The sequence below is a fragment of the Suricata suricatta genome, chromosome 12 (assembly GCF_006229205.1).
Source record: "Suricata suricatta isolate VVHF042 chromosome 12, meerkat_22Aug2017_6uvM2_HiC, whole genome shotgun sequence".
NCBI classification, from domain to species: Eukaryota; Metazoa; Chordata; class Mammalia; order Carnivora; family Herpestidae; genus Suricata; species Suricata suricatta.
The window spans coordinates 88234055-88251933 of record NC_043711.1 but is presented as its reverse complement, the minus strand read 5'-3'; the positions used below and the strand labels follow the sequence as shown (position 1 = coordinate 88251933).

Genomic DNA, 17879 nt, shown 5'->3' with positions numbered 1-17879 from the left:
GAGTCAGACACTCGACCACTGTTACGTGACCTCTCAAACAAAACAAAAAAGACAGGGACAAAAGGAGGCTTGCTATCTTCTGAGAACAGAACTTAGCCATTAACGGCTAGGAGAACAACCTCGTCCTGCTACTGGGCCATTCCTCAAAGGAGAGCACAGCAGGGCATAGCCAGTGGGGCCACGGGGAACTCCTATGGGAGAGCCTGGAGAGCTTCGTGGCTGCAGAGGGAGGACATTCGTGGCTCCTTCAAGGAAATCGGGCAATTACGGCTTAAATACTGTTTGCTAAATAAAAAATTCCAGGTAAATTCAAAAGCTGTCTCTGGATAAAGAACGCAGCAGTTTCTGAGAGCCTCTAAGAAATGAAGATCTCCTCATATACCTCACCATTACAGGTTACTAAACAAAATCACAAGAATTATCAAAACTTTGTGTTGAATGGAATTTTAGAAATTATTTATAGACCCCCTCACGCCATTTATGACCAAGTCCTGTATCTTCTTTTCTCAACTGTTTTCACTGGCTTCTAGCTTCCTTCAGAATCAAGTCCCAACTTTGCAAAAATAACATTTAATAGTTTTGCCTCACGCTGCTCTTTTGGGCCCTATTTTCTATACCACCTTCTTATAACCCAAGGTCTATCTAACTGGATTCCTTCCAAAGCAAAGCACATTAGACTGTCCACGTTTGTGTAAAACTCTTCTGTCTGAATTGCCATCTTTCTAGCCATTGCGTTCCCTTGTCAAGACCTTAACCGTCTTTCAGTGGCTAGCTCAAATCCCCTTCCTACCATGAGGTCTTCGAAGATAAATTATTATAGTTCATTATAATAGAGTTAGACAGAATTAAAAACGAGGGCTCCAAAGTGGATGTTATCAATAACTACTAAGCTAGATTCAAAGATAACCAAAACTGACGACTCTACTTTATCTGAATGATCCTCTACTAGGATTTATGGTCGTCACCACCACCACCACCACCATCACCTTCCTCAATTTTTAGTATGTTGAAGTTTCCAAAGACCTTTTATCTACAAGATCCCACTGACTGACTTCTCTTCCCCAACAAACCGAAAAGGCTTACCAGACCAATTCTGCTATATCAACAATTGACCAAAATGGAAAATAAGATCCAGAAAGAAGTTAAACAGTTTGAATCAGGACACACAACTAGTAAATGTAGGACACACAGTAAATGATAGAACCTGGATTCTCAACTTCTATTTTTTGTGCACTTTTCACTAAACACTGGCTCCCACATGAATGGTGGTGGTACTTCTGTTTTGTTTCTGAAGTACCTAACTTTCTCTGTCTGCTTAGGTTAACTGTCCATTTCCCCCAGACATGATGATCTAGGGACCTGCAGCTAAGTGGCAGGGCTTTCCCAAATAGCTCACAAAAACGAGAGCAAAACATCTTTTAAATTTGATTCCTTTAAGAAATCCTTCCCCTAAGAACTGGTTGCTTAATTCCAGTGCATTTTCCTAAGATCCTACATTCTCTCAATTCTAATTCAGGTACAGTTTGAAATGGAAGAGAAAGCAGAACCCAAAAGCATCTTTGTCCTCAGATGTTTCTCACACTGACTGTACAGATTAGCACTGCCAACATGGCTGGAAAAGCACTTCCCTTACTATTTCACAGCAGAGCTTTTCTCTCTTCCCTGCCTTTCCACAAATTTGTCACTCCAGCCTCAGTGCCAGGCTTAAAGTTGGCAAGAGACGCACAGTCAAAAACTAGCAGGAGGGGGGAAAACCTAGCAGGAGGAATCTTATTTTTCATATATGACGATTCTTTATTTCTAAAACTAGCCCCCACCCCCAAATACATACAATTGCTTTTGATAATGTTGTTTACATAAGAGGACTAGTTCTAAAGAGAATTTATGGCTAAGAATGCAACTTTTCAAGAAAACTATCTGGTGAGATCCTACAAGCCCAGTGATTCCTCAGCATCTAGAAAAAATATTCCTTGTTCCTTTTGACAGGATTTATATATATTTTAAAAGGACCTGAAGTGCTAAATATTAATGCTAATAGAAAGAAGCAGTCCCAGAGATAAATAATAGAAGAAATTATTTTTATTTGACTTTGGTATAAACTCTTCCTGTGTTGTTATGGGCCAAAAAGGCGACAGTCAGAGATGGAGTTTTCATAGTGTCAGAGTTTAATGACATGAATACTTCTGTGGCCAAAACCTTCAGGGATTTGGGCCCAAAGAGAAAGAGGCAGTGCCTGTAAGGTCTGGCGTTTTAAAACCTGAGCCGCCAACCACTGTATGTAAGAAAGAATTGCTTGTGTTAATGCAGTTCAGCTATACATCTGACCTTCCTTAGGAAGGAGATTTTTCCTTTTTACTGGAAGGAATAATGTAGTGGGGACAAAAGACAACAACTCAGACGCCCTGGCCTCTCATCCTTGCTCTGCTAACACACCACCATGTGACTTTGGGCAGGTCACCTCAGACTCTTGACCACACAAAGAGATAAGATGGAATGATCTTTCATACCCTCTCCCTTATTTTGTACCTTAAGAAAGAACAACACAGGAGAATGTATAAGATGGGATCTCCTAAGGGATGGATCCACATCTCATACTGTCTCATCAAAAAGGCTGGTTTCCTTTTCTCTGGCATTCCAAGTATGCAGCACATGCTACTGTGTAAGAGAAAAGAGGTCTCCTGGATTTGGGTCCTAAGTGTAGCCTAATGAGAAATGATTGACGGTCATATATCTAACAGAAAAGGAAAGACAGAAACACATTAGTGTAACACGTGTTTCTTCATAACACCAACAAAATCATGTCAAGCTGATCAGTGAATACTGGAATAAAATGAAGCATTTTTTAAGAGAACATGTCAATAAACTTAATTATTCTGGGCTTCTGCTACAGAAGGAAAATGGAGAAACCCAATACTACTAGAAAGACTAGAAGTCACTTAAAAAAAGGAAGACAAGACTGAAACAGAAGCGCCTGGATGGCTCAGTCGGTTAAGCATCCAACTCTCGATTTTGGCTCAGGTCATGATCTCCCAGTTCATGAATACAAGTCCTGAGTCAGGCTCCCCACTAACAGCATAGATCCTGCTTGGGATTCTCTTTCTCCCTCTCTCTGTCCCTTTCCCTGTTCACATGCTTTCTTAAAATAAATAAACTTAAAAAAAAAAAAAAGGAACACAGTGTACAGGATTTTAATGAAATATAAACCAATTCACTTGCTTTGTTGCAAACAGTATGTCAGTAGAGGTCAAAACAGGAAGTATTTAAAAGTCTGCTTGCAACACATCATCTGGTTAAACTGTCTTAAACTTACTCACACGTGAATTAGAGATCCAGTGCTAGATTTAGTCATGTGTAAACAGAAACTCAGGCCAGGTTTTTCAATGCCTCTTGTCAAAGAGGCTATTACTTCTTAAGCATTTTGATAAAAATGAAGAAAATACTAAAAGGTACAAACGAATTTGCCTAGGCTATAATCTTGGAAAAGTAGGCTTGATAGGTGTACAAAACACCACCTCATATTTGTTAAACAGTTCACAGTTGGAGTCCCCCTGTCCCCTCTAAGTCCCCTCTGAAATCTGTATTGATATGCAGGAACTGAAGAGGAGTTGAAAAAGGTTAGTGACCTAATAAGCAAGGTTAAGGGAGACCTAAGCAGAGGGACCAGGATGAGGCCTTCTTCCAGACTGAGGCAATTAAGCTACAATGGGCTTTCCAAGAAAAAGGACACCAAAATAATACCCTTTATTTTTAGAAAGGAGATTTTGGGAAAACAGAACAGGGCCAAACCAATTTCCCAAAGCTTTTTATGCTACTTCTACCTCATCTTTTCTCCCACCATGATACATTTTTGTTGCTGAAGTCAGATGTGCCAGAGAAAAAGGAATTCATCTTAAAAAGCTTGTTTTAAATTTTAACCTGGATTTTTTAAACGTTTTGGGGGGGGGAATAGACTCATGGTAACATAGAAATTAGCATTCTTTAACAGCATTTTCCTCAGGATGAAGTTCTTCATGGTTAAAAATTACCTCATTTTTTTGGGTACTTCACATCAACCACCACAGAAGCATGACAGGCAGGATAAAAATACTTGTTTCTCGTGAGCCAGCAATTCCACTAAGTATTTCCCCAAAAAATTGAAAGCAGGGACTCAAATAGATACTTGTACACCCATGTTCACAGCAGTGTTCTTCACAACTGCCAAAAACATGCTAATAGCCCAAGTATCCACCAACATAGGAAGAGAATTTTTTTTTAATGTGGTACAGACACACAAGGGGAGTGTTATTCAGCTATAGGAAGGAATGGAGGGGTGCCTAGGTGGCTCAGTCGGTTGAGCATATTACTCTTGATTTTGTCTCGGGTCGTGATCCCAGTGTCATGGGATTGAGGCCTGTGTCAGGCTCTGAGCTGAGCATGGAGACTGCCTGGGATTCTCTCTCCCTCTTCCCTACTCAGATTCTCTCTCTAAAAAAAATTAAAAAAAAAAAAAATAAATAAAAATTAAAAAGGGAATGGAATCCTGGTAAGTGACAGTATGGACGAACCTCAAAAACCACTGATTAAGGGAAATAAGCCAGACACAAAAAGGATAAATATTTTGTGATTCTACTTACATGAATACTAAAATAGGCAAATTCAGAAACAGAAAGTAGAAAAGAAATGCCAAGGAACGAGGGGGTGGGAAGAGCATGGGAACGCATGGTTTAGTGGGTTCAGAGAGATTTGGGACAATGAAAAAGTTCTAGAGATGAATACTGGTGATGGTCACACAATGCTGTAAATATACTTAATGCCACTGTGAAACTGCAAAACACATGATGTACATTTTACTAAAAACACAGGAAAAAAAACTTGTTTGAAAAATGGAGCCAGAGGGAACTATCCTGTAAAAGATTAAGAATATGTGAAAAAATGAGAGAGGATGGCAATTGGTGTACCCACTGATCATCCACTCACTGATCCAATAAACCCTAGGTAAGTGCCAGCTATCCACCAGAGACTAAACTAAGCCTTGAGAATATAAAACAAAACTGACTTCAGCTCTGCTCTAAGAGACTTTCAGAGTCTAATGGGGAATACAAAGAAGTAAAGAGACAATTGTAACAACACAATTTGGCAATTACTGTGATAGGAATATATTCAACGTGCCAGAGAGCACACTGATAGTCACACTCAGTATGAGGGGGTGGGCAGAAACCATACCTGAAAGAAGTCTAAGCGGTAACTAAAAAAATGATATTAAGAGGGCAAGAGAGTACTCCAGAACCAGTAATCGCATATTTTCAGGCATATTTTAATAGCATATTAAATTCAAATGAGATTAGGGGCGCCTGGATGGCTCAGTTGGTTAAGCGTCCAACTTCAGCTCTGGTCATGATCTCATGGTTTGTGAGTCTGAGCCCCATACGGGGCTCTGCACTGACAACATGGAGCTTGCTCCGGATTCTCTGTCTCCCTCTCTCTCTGCACCTCCCCTGCTTGCACGTGCTTGTTCTTTCTCTCTCAAAAATAAATAAACATTAAAAAAAAAAAATGGAACATGAGAGATGGGTAAATGGCAAGAGAGGTAGCAGAGGGAGAGCCAGACAGAGAACTACTATGTGCATTGGAAGGAAATAAAAATGGTGGCCAGAAAGGTGGAAAAGGACAGAGGCATGAAAAGCAAGGAAAGTTGGTTTGAAGGAGGGCTGGGCCCAGAATATGGTGTATCTGAGAAAATCCTCTAGGTGCCAAGAATCTGTATTCTGTTGTTGTTGAGAGGAGTATTCTATAAATTTCAATCAAATCAAGTTTGTTGGTGATGTTCAAGTCTTCTACATTGTAATGATGATCTGCTTATACTACCAATTGAGAAAGACCGCAAAATTTGAGTATAAATTGTCCATTTCTCTTTGTAGTTTCATCAGTTTTTACTTCACAAATTTTAAGGCTCTGATATTCATACATAAACATTTGTAACTGTTATGCCCTCCTAACTGGCTCTTTTTTATCTTTATTAAATGAAGTCCCTTATTCTTGGCAATACTCTTTGCTCTCAAATCTACTTTGGTAGATGCTACTATGAGATGAACAACTATAAACTGAAGAAAAGATGCAGGTGAACTGAGACTGGATTTAACTACTCAGAATAAATTCACCAGAATTGGGGCGCCTGGGTGGCTCAGTTGGTTAAGTGTCTGACTTCAGTTCAGGTCATGATCTCGCAGTTTGTGGGTTCAAGCCCCACGTTGGGTTCTGTGCTGACAGCTCTGAGGCTAGAGCCTGTTTCAGATTCTGTGTCTCCCTCTCTCTCTGCCCCTCACCTGCTAGTGCTTTGTCTCTGTCTCAAAAATAAAGAAAAAAAGAATTCACCAGAGTAATGAACATGGAAACTAGATGATCAAATGGTAAGAAATGAGTGGGGGAAAGAAAGACCACAGGAGTGGTAGAGGATACATAAAGCAATGTCTCCACTAGAGAGAATCTGGTTATTGAAAAATACATTTTTACGTGTTTTTATTTATTTTTGAAAGAGACAGAGACAGAAAACAAGCAGGGAAGGGGCAGAGAGAAGAGTGAGATACAGAATCCAAAACAGGCTCCAGGCTCTGAGCTGTCAGCACAGAGGGGCCCAAACTCGTGAACCACGAGGTTATGACCTGAGCTGAAGTCAGATACTTAACCGACTAAGCCACCCAGACACCCCTAATCTGGTTATTTTTTAATGATTCATAGAGACTTATTCATAAAAGCAATTCATTAAAAATATCTTTGGGCACCTGGGTGGCTGAGTCAGTTAAGCATCCGACTTCAGCTCAGGTCATGATCTCACCATTTATGAGTTCAAGCCCCGTGTCGGGCTCTGTGCTGACAGCTCAGAGCCTGGAGCCTGCTTCAGATTCTGCATCTCCTTCTCTCTCTGCCCCTCCTCCGCTTGCATTCTTCTCTTTCTCTCAAAAATAAATAAACGTTTAAAAAAAATTTTTTTAAGAAATATCTTAAAATATTTTAATTGTTCATATAAAGAACAGACTTGGAAAACAATTCTCACTTTTGACTTGCCTGTAGATAATAAGCCAAGCTAATGATAGTTCTAAGAAATTCTAAGCTGGAGGTACTTGTTCGAACACAAAACTGATCTTAACATCCCCTTTTAACAAAACGTAGGCCACTCTGGGAATATCATATAGCACTCTTCCCCAACAACTGCCTTTAACTTAAAATGGAAGCGTAAGTCCTCAACAAGGGGTCCCATATCCAAAGATACACAAAGTCTTTGGGCTTAACAACTTGCTTCCTACACCAAAAAAATGGGAGCAAAACAAAAAAGAAAACATCTTTCTGAGGCTTGAATCCCCAAGGGTAGCACTACTGGGTTTCATTTATTTTAGAGGTCCCTGGCTTCTGTGAGAGCTGAACCCTTCTGATAATCTGATGAAACTACACTCACTCTCTCCAGGAAAATCTCATATACCCAACCTTTGCATATGATTTCAGGGGCTCTTGACCATGGGGGCTCAAGGTAAGAATTTTTACCTGTTAAAGTAGAGAGAATACATGTATCGAGTCTCCAATCCAGTCACACCTTTTGTCAAAGCAACTTCTCTGGACCTCATGTGTTAACAGTGAATTCATAGCAGACTTAGTTAAAAATTCTATTTCTAATAAAATATATATTGAAAGAGAATTCACCATACTTGCTCTGTAAATCTTGATGTGAACAGCAGCATTCCCAGTAAGGCCCAAATCATCAAGGCTATACTCTGCTTACTTTGCTATCCATGCTATTCACCTGTGGCTCAGGTTAAGGCCTACCTATTCCAGATGAGCTAAGCCATAGTCAACCCACTGCCAAATGATGAGGGACTTGCTGGTTTGACCTTACCTGTTGCTATGCTTGGACTTTTCTCGGTCCTTCTCCTTGTCTTTCTTGTGTTCTTTGTGCCGGTGTTCTCGATCTTTATGTTTATCTTTGTGTTTATGAGAATCTGCAACCGTAAGAGAAGAGTCAGTTAAGAGGAGTCATAAGCTATCTCCTGCCCAAGAAGCACAATGACTCGATTCAAATGGAAGGTAGCCATAACAGCACATGCCACAGGAAGGAAAGATATCACAAAGCCGCCCAGACAAGGCATTCCATTACCCTGCCTCTATAACCAAGACATGTGTTACAAACATGAAGGGGAAATGGGAACAAATTCTACTGTAAAAGGAAGTTAACAGTTTGGCATTCTTCTCCCTATATCTGGTACTACTGAGACTAAGTCATAAATGATACAAAAGGATAAATCTTGAACACTGACTCTCAAGATGAGACGGTTATCTATGTTAAGTTCTGGAAAATCTAAACCTAAAGAGATATTTATTTATTTATTTATTTTTTGAGAGACAGAGAGAGACAGCGCGAGCAGGGGACAGTCAGAGAGAGAGGGAGGTACAGAATCAGAAGCAGGCTCCGGGCTCTAAGCTGTCAGCACAGAGCCCGAAGTAGGGCTCGAACCCACGAGCCGTGAGATCATGTCCTGAGCCGAGGCCGATGCTTATCCGACTGAGCCACCCAGGTGCCCCAAGAGATATGTTTTTAAATCAACTTTAATAAAGCATAATTTCTACGCAGAAAAATACAAACATTTTAAAGATACAGTGTGGTAAGTCCAACAAACATATGCACAGGTGTAATCCCCACCACAATCAAGATTTAGAACAATCCCATCACCCCAAAAAGTTTCCCTTGTGTCCATTCCCAATCAACCCCCATCTTCCCAGAAGCCACCTCCTGCCGAAAGCAACTACTAATTTGCTAACACTATGGATATGTCTTAAGTTTTGTATAAATGTAAATCATACAAATTTTACTGTTGTGTCTGACTTCTTAGCATATCTTTGACATTCATCCATGTTGCTGGATCTATCAGCATTTGGTTAAGATTTTGCTGCTGAGTGGAATCCCACTGTTACAGATATACTGCAATTTACTTACTCAATTGTTGCTGTACATTTGAGTCATTTCTAGGTTATTATGAATGAATCTGCTATGAGCATTCATATACAAGTCTTTTTGTAAACATGTTTTCATTTTTGGGGGGTTCATATTTAGTGAAATCACAGGGTTACATGATAAATGTGTGTTTAACCTAAAAACATTTTTAACGTTTATTCATTCTTGAGAAACAGAGACAGAATATGAGTGGGGGAGGGGCAGAGAGAGAGGGAAACACAAAATGTGAAGCAGGTTCTGGCCTCTGAGCTGTCAGCACAGAGCCCAACGTGGGGCTCGAACCCACAAACTGTGAGATCATGACCTGAGCCGAAGTCGGACGCTTAACCATATGAGCCACCCAGGCGTCTCAGTATATGTTAACTTTATACAAACCTGCCAAACTGTTTTCCAGAGTGATTGTACTATTATACATTCCCACCAATATGCATTAGAGTTCCAACTGCTATAAATCCTCTAACATGTCCTACTATCAATCTGTAATTTCAGCCATTCCAGCAGGTATGTAGTAGTATTTCACTATCGTTTTAATCACATTTCCTAATTAAATAACGGGCATCTTATCATGTGCTTTTTGGCCACTCAAGTATCTTCTTTGGTCAAGTATCTCTTTGAATCTTTCTCTCATTTAAAAAATATTTGTCTTCTTGGGCATCTGGGTGGCTCGTCATTTAAGCATCTGACTCAGGTCATGATCTCACAGTTTGTGAGTTCGAGCTCTGCACTGGGCTTCACACTGACAGTTCGGAGCTTGCTTGGGATTCTCTCTCTCTCTCTCTCTCTCTCTCTCTCTCTCTCTCCCTTTCCCATGTGCACAAGTGTTCTCTGTTTCAAAATACATAAACTTTAAATATATATACACACATATATATTATATATATTTTAGTTTTCTAAGAGTTCTTTATACACTGTAGATTACAATTTTTTTATTAGACATATGTCTTGTGAATTTTTTCTAGGAATTTTACAGAGGTAACGGAGAGGGCATATTTTTTTCATTATAAAGATTCCCAGTTGTTGTAGTGCCATTTCTTAAAGAGACAGCCCTTTCCTCATTGAATTGCCTTGGCCTATTTGCTGAAAATGAAGTGACCACATCATTTTAAGTCTATTTCTGGACTCTATTACACAAACACACACTATTTTGACTACCGTAGTATCACAGTAATTTTTTCTTCACAGTAAGTTCTGAAATCAGGTTATAAAAGTACTATAGTTTTGTTCTTTTTCAAAATTGTTTTGGCTATTCTATGCCTTTGGCATTTCCATAAATGTTTTATATTCAGTGCACCAATTTCCAAAAAGAAGAAGGAAAAAAATAGCTGAGAAGTTTGTGTTCACAGGACAATCTGGAGATGTGACATTAAAAATTGTTAAGTCTTTTGATCTGTGAACATGTTATCTCCCTCCATATTTAGGTTAGTGACTCTTAAATTTTATTGTGTATCACAATTATCCTAAAGGCCTATTAAAAACATGGCTCATTGGGGTCAGGTCACACCAATGTTGAATATGAATCAACTGGAAGTTTATGTACTGAAAACGTGTGGTGTTTTTTTTAAATCTGTCTAACAGTCAAAGAGATTCTTTGACACTTCTCTGTTCAAGAGTGTGGTCTTATTTTCTTCTCCTTGAGTACAGGGTAGACTTAGGAACTCATTCCTAAAAAACAGGATAAAATGGAAATGCCAGTATGTGACTTTTGCCAGCATGTCATACAAGGCACTGGGTCTTTCTCCTTGCTCTGGGTAAAGCCAGGTGCCATACTGTTAGGAGACGCAAGCAACCCTAGTGGAGAGGCCAATGCAATGAGAAAGTGAAACTCTAATAACAGCCATGGGAGTAAACAATCTCAGAAGTAGGGCCACCAGTTTCAGCTATGTCTTCAGACAACTCCACTTTCATGACAGACCCTGAGCCAAATTCACCCAGCTAAGGTGCTCCTGGATTTCAGGTTCACAGAAACTATATGAGAAAACAAGTGTTTGTTGTTTTAAGCTGCAAACTTTGAGGTCACATGTTTTGTGTAACAATTGATAACAATGTGTGTGCTCATCCCATTCCTGGCTCACAGCAAAAAAAAAAAAAAAAAAAAAAAAGAAAGAAAGAAAGAAGAAGCCACATTTGGCATAACCCACTAACCATCTATTCTGGGCCAGGCCCTAAGGAAGCAAAAATTTGATGACCATATCCCTAGCTATAAGAAATTCTCATCCTACGGAGATGGGAAAAATAAAATCAAATGGTGTAAGAAGAAAAGAAAAAAAAAACACAAAAAACAGTAGAACCTAAACCCAATCTTCCACCTAGCACACAAAACCCTCTAACTTCTCTAAGTCTCAAGTCTAGAATGGTAAAATGTTGAGTCCAACACACAAAGGTTGGCCCCTGTTTATGACAGTAATAAATACCCACATTATGTCTGCCCCAAACTAACAACTTACGGTTAAAACCACAATAATAGCAAAACATGCCACCAGCACTACAACCTGAAATGAAGTCTGTGTGGTTTCATTTTGGTTATGGGTCAGATTTAACAAATAGGAAACAGAACATTAGGATCTGCTACTATGGCCAGAGTATGGCAGGGACACAATATTTATTTTAAAAAATGCTCTGTGTATAATTCAACACACACAGAAATAATATTAAAAAGACTACAAGACACACACAAATGTTAAAAGTAGCTATCGTGGGTGGTAAACTTATGAGCAACCTGAGATTGTGTGTTACTTTGTCTTGCTTTCCAACTTTTGCCCATAATGAATCACTTGTATAATAAAAAATAAGTTATTTTTTTAAATTACCAAGATTTGACAAACACTCATATGCACAGGAAAAGGTAGTTTAATTCACTAAAAAGCACTAAACACTAAAAAAAAAAAAAGGAAACTAAGTAAAAGATGAACTGAAAGTAATTCCAGGTAGGTTTCAGGTAACTATTCTACCGATAATATTATCTTTTTAAGGGCACAAAACTTCAAAACTGATTTTAAAGCCATCTCCAAGTCTTTTAAAGCAATTGCTAATCTAAAAACTCAACACCATAACATCTTAGGTAAGAAACCTAATGCTGTAGCTAATAATCCAGTGATACAAATAAGACTCATGTCAAATATATGAACCCCAAGTACCCTTAATTTCAAAAGAAGTTATTAGATATGTCATATCAATCATATACTCAAACTATGCTATGTGTGAGGTGACAGGTACCAGAAAGTTTAACATATGACAACTTCAAATATCTGAATGGCTATAGTATAGCTCCACATGGCAGGCTGGGTCCTGTGAGAAGAAATGACAGAGGTAAAACAAAATGAGACACCTACAGAACACTAAGAGAGTATAAACAAACAAAATTACCAACTGACAGAGAAACTGTAGAGATGGTCTACACCAGGAAAACTGATAGATAAATAACCTCTACAGATGCATACAAAAGTACTTCTAGGTAAATGTGATGTCTAGAATTCACTTTAAAATATCAAGGCAAGAAAAAAAAAATCTGGGGGATATGGGCAAAGATAAAACAAGACTGGCAAAAAGCTGACAGTTACTGAAGTGGGGTCTAAGATACATGGGGAGTTCATTATGCTCCTCCCTTTACTGTTCATGTTTGAAACTTTTAATAATAAAGCTAAACACTATCTTTATGCTTCTTTCCTTCCCTTATTTTTTTATTACATAAGGATACCAGGAGAAGACTAGCTTAGCCCAAGAGAGGATTTATGTTAAGGAGCAGTGAGAGATAGTTTGATAGATAACATTAACCCAAGAGCCAGGGTGTCCTACTCTAAGGATGACAGGAGCCACTTCAAACAGAAAAGGAACAAAATAAAAGCCATACTTAAAGAAGATTAATTGAAGGGCAATGTAAGTAGAAAGGTAAATAACTAGCTAGTTGTTTTTTAAGCAGTCTAGGAAAAAGTGACAGCAAGGAGCAGAAAAGAAAAGGAAAAATGTAAAACTCTTGTTGAAGAAAATGGAAATAGAACCCAGGAACTCCACAGATGGACTGTGTATAGTAAATACACTCAGGGGAAGAGTCAAAGACAACTCAAAGACTTTGGGTGTACGTGATTAGGGGAACAAGGTGCTTTCCGACAGGAAAGCTGTACAGAATGAAGATGGGTGGGAGGAAGAATGGAGAAATGATGGAACTAACTGACGTCATACTGTACTTTAGGGTAACCATAGACCATCCGACTACAGATCCTGCTCAGAAGAGAAGACAGTAAGTGAAAAAGTGAAGCCAGTAAGGGCAAACTGATCTATAGCCCTCGTGGTGAAAATATTTATAGAAAGCAGACTTGTGGCCTAAAGATCACTTCAAATAAGAATGTACCCCTACCCCTTAACTAGAATTCATCTAAGAATAGATACTATTAAAATGTTTTGGAGAAAGGAGCTTGCCACTTCAAGCAGCTGTTAATGCAAAAAGAACTGTGTTGAACTTGACTGATAGATTAGAAATGAAAGACGCAAATCACTACATATAAAATCACCAGAAAACCTCACTGGTTGTGAATTCAGGTCACCTAATAACTTGACAACAACTGTTCCAAAAGCTAGCATTAAAACATTTGAAAAGACCTAGGAGGATGACCCCTGAAAGGAGGCAGCCTTGAGAAAACAAGAGGCCTGTAACCGCTAATTCCTTTCACTCTTACTTCACTGGAGTCACTCCATAAGGACAGATAAGTAAATGAACAGACAGAATAGCAATCAACATCTCTTGCTATTATTTATCCACCGTGTTCCTTAAGGTTAATAAAGATTTTAAGTAAAGACACTTCCAAATGACAAACGAGGAAAAGTACCTGTGTGTTCTCAGGACATACCCTCAGAAAAAGTTGCTGGCTAGCAGAACATCAGGATTTGATGGTTCATGTGCCAAAGAAAAGGAAATCTTTGACTGTTGGATTCAGAATTATATTCTTAGGGTTAATTCAGGTACAATCATTTTTAATCTATTAAATCCAAAGTGTCCTGCTAAAGATTCATCAGACATGAGCTCAACCCTCAAGGAGTTTACAATCCAGTAAAGTATTTATTAGGACATGAAGCCAAACAGCCACAGCCCAAAGCAAGCAAGAGAAAAGGGGCACTAATATATGTGCCCAAACCATGCAAGAGTACTTAGAAACACAGACTTATTCAATCTTATTACAACTCTTTTAAGAAAATATTCTCACCATTTCACAGATTTTGAGACTTGCTAAAATAGATTAAATTTCCTTTCCTAACCCCAGAATCTCAAATGTCATATGATTAACATTAAAGCAACAGTGTTTTTATTGCATCATGATGCTCATAATCAGAAATTATGCAAACTTTTTATAAAAGTGACAGGCATTTTCTCAAAAGTCGACAATGAAACATACAGGTGTCATGACCTCCCCATCTCTTAATTGATGGCAGAATTTTCTACTTTACTGTCCTCCTGCTATCTTTCATTAAAGGTAGTAAAGCAGTAGAATTAGTTAATTTTCGGATATTTTGAAGAGTCTTAAGGGTAAAGATAATCAGGGTGCTTGGGTGGCTCAGCTGGTTGAGTATCTGGCTCTTGGTTTCAGTTTGGGTCATGATCCTGGGCTTGTGAGATTGAGCCCTGGGTCAGGCTTCACGCTAAGCAGGGAGCCTGCTTGAGATCCCCACCTCCCTCCCTCTCTGCCCCTCCCCCCAACTTGCATGCATGTGCTCTTTCTCTATTTAAAAAAAAAAGGTTAAAATAATTGAATGTAGGCCTAATGTCTCCTTCATTTCCAAGTAAAAAGTAAAATGATGAAACAACCTGATTCCACCAGAGAACAAGAAGAAATAAAGAGTCAGCAGTGAGGAATGAACTTAGGCTCCCTGGAGGAGGCAGTGTATGAGCTAAGTCTTACTAAAGGCAAAAGGGTTAGCAAAGTACAGGGAGAGTGGGCATTCTTGGCAGATGAACAATTAAAGTCAACTGTCAATTATTCTTTATTAATTCTTTGATTTTTTTTTGCTGAAAAATTCAGCTTCTCATGATTGAGCAAAAATTGAGAAAGATCTACTTTCTGCCAGCAACGAAATGGTAGAGTTGATTCTTGCAAGGGGCAGATTAGAAAATAAAATCCCAGAGTTATATTTAATTTGCATCTCTAAAGCTATGTGTTCCAAAAGCAGTGTCTTAAAAAAAGATACAGATGCACTCCTACTTCTTGTAGCTTTAGAGTCCTAATCTTCTGCTTAGATAGAAAGGAAACCAAATACCTACAAATAAGAAACTTCAGTTATCAAGTAAGTGAATCAAAATTCAATCCAACTCTTATAAAGTTCCTGCAAACTGGTCTAATCCCAGGCTCACAAAGAAACTGCAGGTTTGGAAATCAGGTAGAGAGTCAGCTTGGTGTTGCCAAATCAGTGCCAAACCAGGCATAAGGCAAAGAGTTCACACCCCATTAAGACAACCAGATACACACACATTATATGAAAAAGGAAACCAAAACATTTTGGTTAAGTATGTTCAAGAATGATGCATTAAACACAAAAGATCATGGCCAAACCCTAATGCTGAATATGGACATCAGAGAGTAAGTAGCACAGAATGCTGAAGAGACTTCTGAAGGAAGCTGGAGGAAGCAGACCAGTTCAACAGAATGAAAAACAGCTGACTCAAATTCTCGTTCACTTACTATATGACCTGGGGTAAAAGTCACTTAACTAGGGGCGCCTGGGTGGCTCAGTCAGGCTAAGCATCCAACTCTTGATTTCAGCTCAGGTCATGATCTCACGGCTCATGAGTTTGAGTCCCACAACAGGCTCTGTGCTGACAGCTCACAGCCTGTTTGGGATTCTCTCTATCTCTATCTCTCTCTCCCTTTCTCTATGGCCTTCCCCTGCTCACGTGCTTGCATGCGCGCGCGCTCTCTCTCAAAATAAATAAATATATATTTTTTTTTTAAGTCACTTAACTATTGGGTCTATAAGAAGGCAGCACAAATCAGTGATTAAGAGCTTCAAATCTCTGATAATCATCAACTTAGATACCTGTAACCTTAGTAAATAAACACCTCTCCTGAAGAAACTGGGGCTCAGAATATTTAAGTGATCTTATTTTATCTCAAAAGTCAGTCAAATTCCTTGTGTACGGTTGTAATGAGGTTCCTTGCTAATCGCAACAAAATTATAAACTGTCAATTAAGTACAACTATTACTGACCCCTCTTCATGGTCAATTTACAAAGAACTAAATCAAGCCTACTCGATCATTCCAAATAACTTAGGGTTCAGGTTCTATACATGCATTTAAGGCAGCAATCATGTCCATCCACCTTGCCCAACAAGCCAATGACAAATAAAAGGGTATCTGATTTTCTTACCTGTCTACAGATCCAGGTAAGAAAAGCACTTATGAAGAAATAACTGAAACTGACTTGCTCAAACAATCCTACAAGTTTTAAAGGATGTATAGATAACACCAGTTAACACCACCAGCATGGAAACGTTTGCCTTAGTTTAGCTGCAATCAGTAGGTGGCTAACAGTATTGCTAAGCTTATTCTACTCGGGGTCTCTAATGCAATCACCATTCAACCCAAACAAACATTTACACTATGAGAAAAGGCTAAGGAACTGGCAAAAGTTACTGATCATTTTGTCAACTATCCCATTATCTTAACGTATCTGCCACTCCACCATTCTTCTAAACCATTAGGGCACTCCGTTCAGGGCAGGAGGGAGGGGTCTTGCTTCCTTGTAAACAAAGACAAAGACTTTTCTGGCATAAAGAAGAGCTCTTTGCCATGTTTTGAGCCAGACCTCACTTACGATGACCTTCAATGACAAGTTTTGAGACTTAAAGCAGCTGTACAATATGGGCTCTTCCACTAAAGATATTATCAAGTGTATAAAGGATGGGGATGACCCTTCCCAAGGAGCCAGTCACAATACAACTTTGTCAAAAATAACCTCATCGGGGATGATACATAAACATACAACCACTACATGAGGAAGAAGGGCACTAGAATCATTTGGGTGAAAGCACAGGCTGAAGAAATTAATTTTCTCTTTTTAAGTTTATTTATTTTGACAGAGAGTATGCACGCACGTGCAAATGAGCATGGGGGAGGGGGGGAGAGAGGGAGGAGAGAGGGGGAGGGAGAGAGAGAGACAGAGAGAGAGAGAATGAATCCCAAGGAGGCTTTCCACTGAGCCCCAGTGTGGAGCCAACTCAGATCCTGAACTCCTAGAACCATGAGATCATGACCTGGGCCCAAATCAGGAGTTGGATGCTAGGGGCACCTGGATGGCTCAGTCGGTTAAGTGTCCAACTTTGGCTCAGGTCATGATCTTGCGGTTCATGAGTTCGAGCCCCACACTGGGCTCTGTGCTGACAGCTCAGTTAGGAGCCTGCTTTGGATTCAGTGTCTCCCTCTCTCTCTCTGCCCCTCCCACACAGACACCTAGCATTTTCAATTTTATCAGCTCTGCAATACAACTTCAAATTTCTAAAACCTTTCACATTTCCCAGAGTGTCTACATGTTCAGAAGAAATGCAACAAACTGACTTAAAACCCTTAAGAGAACCTGCTGTGGTTCTTAAACATCAGAAACCAGATGTTGTCTTTAAAAACCTTGTCAAGGAAAAGACACAAATGAAGGAGCCAAATTGTTTGCTTTAGGCCTCAATCCCACACAAAAAAGAGGTTAAATGGTCAGAGGATGTTTTCTCTTCCAGTCTGTCTACTTCTGCATTTAAATTTCTTGGACTCCTTTTATGCTTTTATATTACAATTACCTTAAATGTCTTTTCAGGCTCCTCCTGTCTATGCACCCTATGTTAACTTATTTTATAACCTTCTCTTCCATCCTACTCCATCCATTATACTCCTTAAATTCAAGTTCATCTTCCTCTCTTCCTCTCGTTCGCAT

The 17879-nt window shown here is 39.2% G+C and overlaps 1 protein-coding gene across 2 annotated transcripts in view; it reads right to left on the bottom strand.

Moving 5' to 3' along the window:
* The window catches only part of TOP1 (DNA topoisomerase I), an 89664-nt gene that overhangs the window by 52679 nt on the left and 19106 nt on the right, over positions 1-17879 (bottom strand). For both annotated transcript variants that reach the window (XM_029919052.1, XM_029919051.1), the window contains exon 3: positions 7865-7967. In XM_029919052.1, coding sequence (XP_029774912.1) covers positions 7865-7967 — 103 coding nt within the window. The remainder of the gene's footprint in view (positions 1-7864; positions 7968-17879) is intronic.